Below are 8,213 nucleotides of genomic sequence, written 5' to 3' on the forward strand. Positions count from 1 at the left end.
AAACTTTGGTAATGTTGATATCTACGTAATTTTTGTGCTTACACATAGTTTGCAACCCTATTCGCTGGTGGATGTGTTCATGTCAAATTTGCATGTCAGCGCCGAATGGTGGTGTTGGCATGAACAAACTCAACGAGATGGAGGAGTTGGCGATGCAAAAAGAGGAGAAGTTGTCCTCAAGATCTCAAGCCAAACCATGAAGAAGATGGGAAGAATGAGGAATTACAATGCAAAGGAGGACATAGCATTGTACTATGCATGAATGAATGTGTCTCTTGACACGGTGGTAGGCACAGATAAGAGCAAAGGAACATTTTGGAGAGGAACTGAGGAGTATTATCGTTGCATGGTGAAGGTTGAGTCCAACCTCACAAAATATCCGTACTCGCACCACTAGTCAACAATTCAAGATCAATGCAACCAGATGGGAAGGTTGTGTTAAGTGAAAGAAACACCGACAAGTGGTATGCCACTCAATAAGCTTGATTCCTACGTGCAAGGACTTCTCAAGGAAAACAACAAGAAGAATGATGGGACGGCCTTCACTTTGCATCATTGTTGGATAATTCTTAAAAAATAATGAGAAGTGCGCAAGGAGGAATTAGGAGAAGACACCAAAAGAGAGAAATGGTGAAGGCAGGGAAGATGGCAAGGTGGATGAACTCCGCGCGGTTGGAGGAGAAGAGGAAGCCGGCGGAAGAGGACAGGAAGCTTGCCCTCAAGAAGGTGAGGTTGAGGATCTCATGCTCGTGGACGTTTTCACAATTAGACGGCATATGGCAAAACAATATTTTGAGCAAGCTCGTCACGAGATCTTGGAAATGCCAAAACTGTTATCCTCAGTGTTGCCAAGATGGATGTGGGTGCTTAATCTATACTCAATGTTGTCTCCCATTTATTCTCAACGGACTTTGCTCTATGTTCTTGCTATCAGATGAACTATATGTCGTTGCTTTCAGTACTTCATGAACATTTGTGATTTAAATTTGAGATTTTGTGCATTCGCATTTCAAATGTAGTTGGAATGTATGCATTCAAATCATCAAGGTTGTATTAAATATGGTTTTGAAATGAAGTGGAAATGAGGTTTACGTATGCAATGTGATGAGAGAAAGTGCAAAAAAAGAGTTTATGGACTTAAAAGTTTTGGGGGTCGATAAAAAACGAGGCTACTACACATATTCCTTTGGGAGTTAAGTTTCGAGGAGATTAGAGTTGCCCTAACCAAGTGAAACCCAAAGCAACCGAGTTTTCCTAGGTCTGCTTTGATCATCATATAACATCATGAACAGTCGGTAATAACCCTCATAGATCCATGTACAACCCAAGGTGGTGCCAGACACTTGTACCCAATTAGAATGCCGTCCAAAAAACAAAAGAATACACATCAACCGATGTGCAACAGAGAAGAGAAAAGGTATAGGTTTCTTGGAGTAAGCTACTAGATTATACCATAAGCTTGTACTATTAGTCGCATAACTTCCTATCCTTCAGCCTCGGATTTAGTTTTCTCATAACTTCTATGAACTCTAGCACATTTCGGCAGTTGTTTCCTCAGGCCGATGGGAGGAGCATGATGTGCTTTCTGTTTTCACCTTTCAGGAGGGACTGCAGCTGCAGAAGTGCCTTTCTGGTTGGATATGGCTGAAGCAAGAGCGATAGGCATCAGGCAGAGGCCCTTGTTCTGAAGGTACTGCATTGCATTTGTGATGCTTGTTTCCATCAGCTTTATAACTTCTTGCTCAAAGACCAAGCTGTCTTCTGGGCCTGCTGCATCCAGAAGCCCTTGTGAAGCGGTTGGAGGTGATAGAGATGAATTGCTATGGCCCTGTGGAAAGTTCGACAGTGCAATAAAACTTGAGTACACTGGCATTCTAGAGAAAAAGCAAGGACTTGACTTGAATGAAGTGTTTATTCATCAGTACTGATATTGATAAATTAGATTTGGTTACATTCAACCAAATTAAAGCCATGAAAAATACAAAAGAATCTAATATAAATTCTAACTACAATGCAAGTGGAGCTCTAAGACTCCTGAATAATCACGAAGCATATTATGGTCATAAAAGTAGTGTAACCAACAGTAGAAATGCAACAACGAAAAAAACTTGTCATTGTCTACCAATTTTTTTATGCCTATAGTCACAACAAGGAGCTATTCACTTTGTACAAACAGAAAAGTTTCCGTACCTCAGTTTGAGATTCTGCAAGGAGGGGAAGAACTGCCCCGGGAGCTCCTAGCCTACTCATGCTTAAGACCTGTAATGTTGAAACCAGGACGATTTGTTTCAGAGAAAGGAAATGAAGGAGAATGACAACCAACAGGGAAAGTTACTACTCATGAACATGTTTGTGGACGCACCTTCACCTGAAGCTGAAGAAATTTCACATAATCAATTATTTCATCAAGCATTGATGATTTATCTGCCTGCTCACATAAAAAAGACTATTGGTTAGGAATTCCAAATTTTATTGTTATACTATTTTATTCGAGAGTGACCAATAAACTTAAGGAAAAGTTAATTTCATTAACTTCGCAATGTTCTAAACCAGGCATGGATAACAGTATAGGTGGCACAGATTTTGTTGTGCCCAAATCCGGTGCCAGCCCGCCACAACAAATGCAAATTTGGCTTGTGCGTACGACACGTCAAGCCATGATGCATTAGTGCTAGAGAAGTGTGATGCCCTGCAAGTATGGCACTAGGCACTAACCAAACAGTGGCGAGAAAAGCTCTAACTTGTCGAACTCTAGTTTGCCGAAGTGTGGCTACAAAACAAACATGCCTAGAACATTAAGCAGATCATAAAGGAACTGAACCTATGACTTGTGATGGCTTAGGTTACCCCTAACTGATAACTACAACAACATCAAGGCATTTTGTCCCAAGCAAGTTGGGGTAGGCTACCCCTAACTGGTAACTATTTAGGACAAATGTTATTTGCACTTTTCAAGTCTTAAAATCCAAACAACTACTTGCTTCAGTTATTGCTGGGCCAATTTTAAAACAATACTTCAGCACATATGTATCCACATATATGATTGGTTATTACCATATGTCATTCTCTTCTGATTCGGTTATATGGAAGTAATAAAAGATATTTTGGTGGACTAATATAAATGTACTGCATGTTGAACAGGGAAAAAAAGGAATACCCCTGCATTTTTTGTACCAATATAAATGGAAACACTATAAATAATACCTTATTTGAATTTGGTACAAGGTCTTGGAGATTTTTCATCCTCTCTGAGATCTTCTCTCTGCGAAGCTGCAGTATTAAGCAAGTTCCAGTTAAAAATATATGATAGGGCATGAACACATAGATAAAATTCAACCAACCCAAGTTATGAAACATTTTCATTTATCTAGAGTGAATTTACCAAACAAGGTAACTCACCCGTTCAGCAATACTATGAGGGTCAGTTGCCTGTCCACGACGAGCCCTTGCTCGTGGCTTAGCACTGGCACTATTTCCATTAGCTGAATTTGCCTTGTTCTGCGCATCAGCAGAATGGCTGATAGGGACAGGGTACTCACTTTTATTGTTATGGATCGTTGAGCTTATCTGAACATTTGCAAACAGAGTCAAACTCAGTTAGATATGAATCCAAAGAAAGAGAATAAAATGAAACACTAAATATGTAACAAATGCTAAAGAAAACCTTTGAAGGAATCAGTGTCCCTTGTGCTTCACTCACTGCCATCTGACTACCAGAAGCGAAAGGGAGCGGAATATTGCACATCACATTTTGTTCCTGCAATACGAACAAAAGAAGTTAATTTACCAGTACAGAATTGAATGAACAATAACTTGCGGTTATTGCTGTTTAGTGGCAGAGTTCCAAAATTAAAACCTGTTGTTCAGCCTTCAAACCACTACCAGCTAGTTGAGACTGCTCGGCCGTACCAAAAGATGAGATGCCACCACTGAGAAATTCTTTGCTATCCTGTATTACCACAAGAATGAATAGTCAAGTGAATGAGAAATAGGTAGCAGTAGTACCAATATGTTACAGTTATATCTTTGTCATGAGCATTACATGTAGTGATGCCATGGTTGCCTCATCAAATACTGACAGGTTCCCATTTGAATGACTTGTATTGTTGAACATAGCAGCATTTTGTATCCCTTGAAAACTGAAAGCTTCTAGGCTTACTGGTTCCATGTAGGAAGGAACATTTTGGAATGTCGAACACAGAGTTGAGGCTGAAGAAACAGCATGTACATCAGCAAGAAAAGCTGAAACTTCACTACCATTGCTTTCAATTGAACTGGACAAGGCATGAGGAAGTTCTAGAAGGCCAGGGGTATCCAACTGCAGGTCAAATGTTCCAGGTGTTGAAGTGCAGTGAAGAGTCCCTGATGGGATTAAATTACTTTGCAGACTGCCATTGTTCTGAAGTTGTGGAAGCTCCATAAGGCTGTTGGAAGGTTTGTTCTCTGACAGAATCTCACCAGATAATAGATCAGTCTGGGTGTTGTACGGCAAGCACCCATTTGCAAGCATAGCAGGGTTCTGTTCATGCTCATCAAATGTTAAATTCTGATTTGATCTAGCTCTGAAATAGCCTGCAGGTGGCATACTTCCTTCTTCTGCATATGATTCCACTGAACCATCAACAAAGCTATAATTCTCAGAAGCGGAATTGTCAGGCCATGAAGGAAAGAAAGAACCATTAGAGTAGTCCATCTTTACACCCTTACAACTTGACTCCCCAACCTCTGCTCAGAAATATTATGAAAAGAGTGACTTGTAGATACTTAAAGTGACAGCAACTGGTGATCTTATCATTCATCCATGAAGACAGTCTGAGATGGCCTGAATGGTTCCTTTTGTACAAAGCTGCGCACTCGGATGCTGAGAGAACTTCAGATACACCCTCTAGAACAAACCCTGTGCAACAAAGAATAACCGTCAAATATTGACAAACTGCATGAATGTGAATAAAAATGCATGCATGAACAAAATAATGTAAAGATACAATTAAGTAAAGAAATGGTCGAGTTATAAAGCTATATATTTTTTTGAAAGGTGTTATAAAGCTATCTTGAAGCACCATATTTTGCACAAATGTGTTAACCACTTAAGTAAAATAGTATGTACAGAAAAATCTGGAGTATAACTGCATCCCAAATTCACCTATTGAAATGATTCTGCTTTTATCACACTTTCAGGTGAGCATTACATTCCTGCTTTATTCTACAGTCAATTCAACAATTGGTTCTGTTAGAAAGAGCGCTAATTGATTCAGACATTCAGCCATGATAGAACACGACAAGCAACGGATTATCTTCCATTTTTTAGATATCGGGAGCAAGAAATAAGTATGCATACACAATACAACCAGCTGGATATCTTCCTCTCATTAAAGCTAGACCGCGTATGCCATAAGCCAACATACGCTTCCTCCAGTTGCTCACAAGCACAAGCACTGCCTTCTCCTTTATCTTCTTTTTTTTGGCGGAGATATCTCCTTTATCTTTCACAACTAATTGTCAAAAAATGCTTAGATTTATTCATAGAAATTGTACCATTGAACTGGCAATGAAAAACAATTTCAAAATATATAATTATATATTATAAAAAGAAAATCAAAGGTGTGTATTAGAGATAGTGTCCATATCTAAAACGTCATGTATCTTGGAAAGGAGGAGTAGCTTATAGATACAAGAAAAGTCAGCACAATTCCAAATTCATAGTCAGGTCTTTTCCTTGCCTAGTCTAGGCAGTTTTACCAGAAAAGTAATGGTAATATACAGTAATTATTACCACAAGTAAATGTCCATCAAGTCGAGCTTTCACTGTCACAGCATCTCTCGCGATACAACAACGCATCAAAATTCCAGGAAAATTCCGTCACATAACTCATAACTAAGCTGTCAAGAACAACGAAAAGCATAAACATCACTTTACACATTCGTGACTTGCGAGAACGAAATTCTCTTCTAGCCAATAAAACCACGCAACAGCCTTTTTTTCCAATCCATTCTGATCCCCCTCTAGGATTCAGTTCATGGAGCGGAACAAACTGACAACCAAGTTCAGAACAATCAGGAACAAGAGGTAAAAAAGAAAAGAAATTAGATTCGACACGTCGCACGCGCATCGATTCCAACCCGCAGCCGCAGGATCGTCCGTCTCTGACATTACCTGCGCCCCCTTCCCCTGCTGCGCAACCAGAACTCCGCCCAGAAACGCCGGTCGCCGCGCCGCGGCGGGATAAGCGACCGGGATCACGAGAATCCCCTAACACCACAAGAATCCCCTAAAACCGCACAGGAAGGAAGCACAACGCGCGCGCCAGGGCCGTACACTCTGTGCCGAAAGGTAAGGGTCCGTTGGAACCGGAATTCGGAGCACTCACCGCGGCGGAGGGGAGGACGGGGGACCGGGCGCGGGAGGCGGCGACGGCGGGAGTGAGGGAAGGCGCGGGTCGTCGGAGCTGGTGGCGGGCGTATACTACTGCCGGCGAGGGCGGAGGTGAGGGCGACGGGAGGGGAGGGGGCGGTTTGTTTGGGCGGAAAAGGAGGAGAAAGGCGGAGGCTTTGGCTTGCTGGGGGCGAAGACTGAAGACGCGTCGGGGGTTGGACTGACTGATATGGCTGAGGCTGACGCTGCTGCCTGTGCCACAGCTGTTGCCGCTGCGCTTTTTGTTTACTAGCGCGCCCTCTCCTTTTCGCCTATTTCTGTTAGATGGATAGATGCGGTGGGGTGGGTGGAGCAGGAAATAGGATTTCTCTTTTCTTGTCAAGTTTTTCTACTCTACTAGTATAACGCCCGTGCGTTGCCACGGGCTCTTCAAAATTTATAATCAGTATTTTTCATTTATCATCCCCTTATATTGGGTGATTATGGGGTGCTTTAATTAGAAACACAACAATCAAATATTAGGAAATTTCACCGAACGAACAACAACGAATAATACGATATCTATCAAACGAATAAAATGAGGTCATATTTTTGGTCCGTCATGCACTTCTGTTGAAAAGTGTCTATCCCTTTTAGAATCAACCCACTGTTTGCTCGCACGCAAAAAAAATACATCTCTAAAGTGGGGAACCGATCGGTGCCAAAAAGAACTCAAACTCCTATCTAATCTCGACTTCGTGCTCTTCCACTTCCATTGATAAAGATGGGACGTCAAGGGTTTCATCATGATGACCTCGAGCAGCCGCCGACATCCCTCCCCACATCTACCCCTACCCCCTGCTGCCGCTTGCACTGTCCTTGCTCCTCGAGGGAGCTAGGGACACAATGTTCTCTAGGATGGGCATCACCAGATCCACGAGGAGGCCACATTCTTCCATGGGAACCCAACCAAGCACACCACCCTCCGCAACCATCCAATCCCAGCCTAACAAAGTCAAGACCCGCCATCGATCCACAAATCAGGCTCGCCGCATCCAGGTTCACTGCAAGTCTACGACGAGTCTGTAGTCGACATCTTGACTTTGGCTATCCCCACGGAAGAATCATCGGATCCTGCTTACTTTTACCATCACTTCGTCTCTTCCCAAGGCAGCGACACCACCCAGCCAATCACCACCACCGCTTGCGGCTTGCCTACATAAAATCATATGAGAAATCCCCACGGCGGTGCTGTAAGATCACCTTGGCAACCTCAACAGTGACCGACTGGTCTAAGATACAAGCTAGCCGCTCTTTGTAGAAACCAATAGAAGTAGGCATGTGACTCAGATTTGTTCTTTGGTGTGCATGCGTTTCTTGCTGCCCACCAGCTCTTGGTCTACAACTCGCCTATCTCCATGCTCGAGAATCTGGAGTGTAGTAGTTAAAAAAAAGACCAACTTTATACTCATTTGATAATTCAACGTGCATGGGCATGCACCGGATGGAATTCACGCTCTATGTAAAATCTGGAGTGTAATGACCGTGGTTGATGAATGAAAGTCTTATTTCCGCAAAAAAAAGAAGTTAAAGGTGAATATATTCCTCATGTGTAGAGTACAAACAGAGCATATAGTGATTGAGGTGAATACATGCCAGTACTAAAATCTTCTAATTTCTTTTGATTGAATCCAAGTTGTCTCTTTTCTTTCGATTCAGCAAAGCTAGTTTGAATAAATAGGATTGTCTATATCTTAACTCCTTTGCCAATTAAGCTTCAAAATTGCAGTCTGATTCAGAAACAATTGAACGATTGTGTCGTTAACTCCAGGAGATTCTCGTTAGATCTTAGGAACGCTGC

At 42.1% G+C, this 8,213-nt stretch overlaps 1 protein-coding gene across 2 annotated transcripts; it reads right to left on the reverse strand.

Annotated features, from left to right (window-relative positions):
* Positions 1-1,221: 1,221 nt before the first annotated feature.
* LOC123149136 (transcription factor UNE12) lies at positions 1,222-6,599 on the reverse strand. Of its 2 annotated transcripts, XM_044568667.1 has the most exons (10): positions 6,369-6,582; positions 5,774-5,880; positions 4,043-4,897; positions 3,857-3,949; positions 3,665-3,757; positions 3,400-3,567; positions 3,205-3,270; positions 2,363-2,428; positions 2,191-2,259; positions 1,222-1,828 (listed from the first exon to the last, which is right to left on the reverse strand). In XM_044568667.1, exons 3-10 carry the CDS (start codon positions 4,691-4,693, stop codon positions 1,592-1,594), a joined length of 1,443 nt encoding a protein of 480 aa, XP_044424602.1. In that variant the 5' UTR covers positions 4,694-4,897; positions 5,774-5,880; positions 6,369-6,582; the 3' UTR covers positions 1,222-1,591. The 2 variants fall into 2 exon arrangements, with proteins under 2 accessions (XP_044424602.1, XP_044424601.1); XM_044568666.1 differs by lacking the exon at positions 5,774-5,880 and having other exon boundaries at positions 6,369-6,599.
* Between the last annotated feature and the right edge of the window lie 1,614 nt (positions 6,600-8,213).

Source organism: Triticum aestivum, chromosome 7A, assembly GCF_018294505.1.
Source record: "Triticum aestivum cultivar Chinese Spring chromosome 7A, IWGSC CS RefSeq v2.1, whole genome shotgun sequence".
Lineage (NCBI taxonomy): Eukaryota > Viridiplantae > Streptophyta > Magnoliopsida > Poales > Poaceae > Triticum > Triticum aestivum.

Excerpts from the sequence above, each read along its gene's own strand:
- LOC123149136 (XM_044568666.1), bottom strand. The coding sequence starts at position 4,693 with ATGGACTACTCTAATGGTTCTTTCTTTCCTTCATGGCCTGACAATTCC. Across the intron at positions 3,950-4,042 it reads CAACCATGGCATCACTACAT|GATAGCAAAGAATTTCTCAG; the intron begins GTAATGCTCATG and ends GTGGTAATACAG. Across the intron at positions 2,429-3,204 it reads TTGTACCAAATTCAAATAAG|GCAGATAAATCATCAATGCT; the intron begins GTATTATTTATA and ends TTATGTGAGCAG.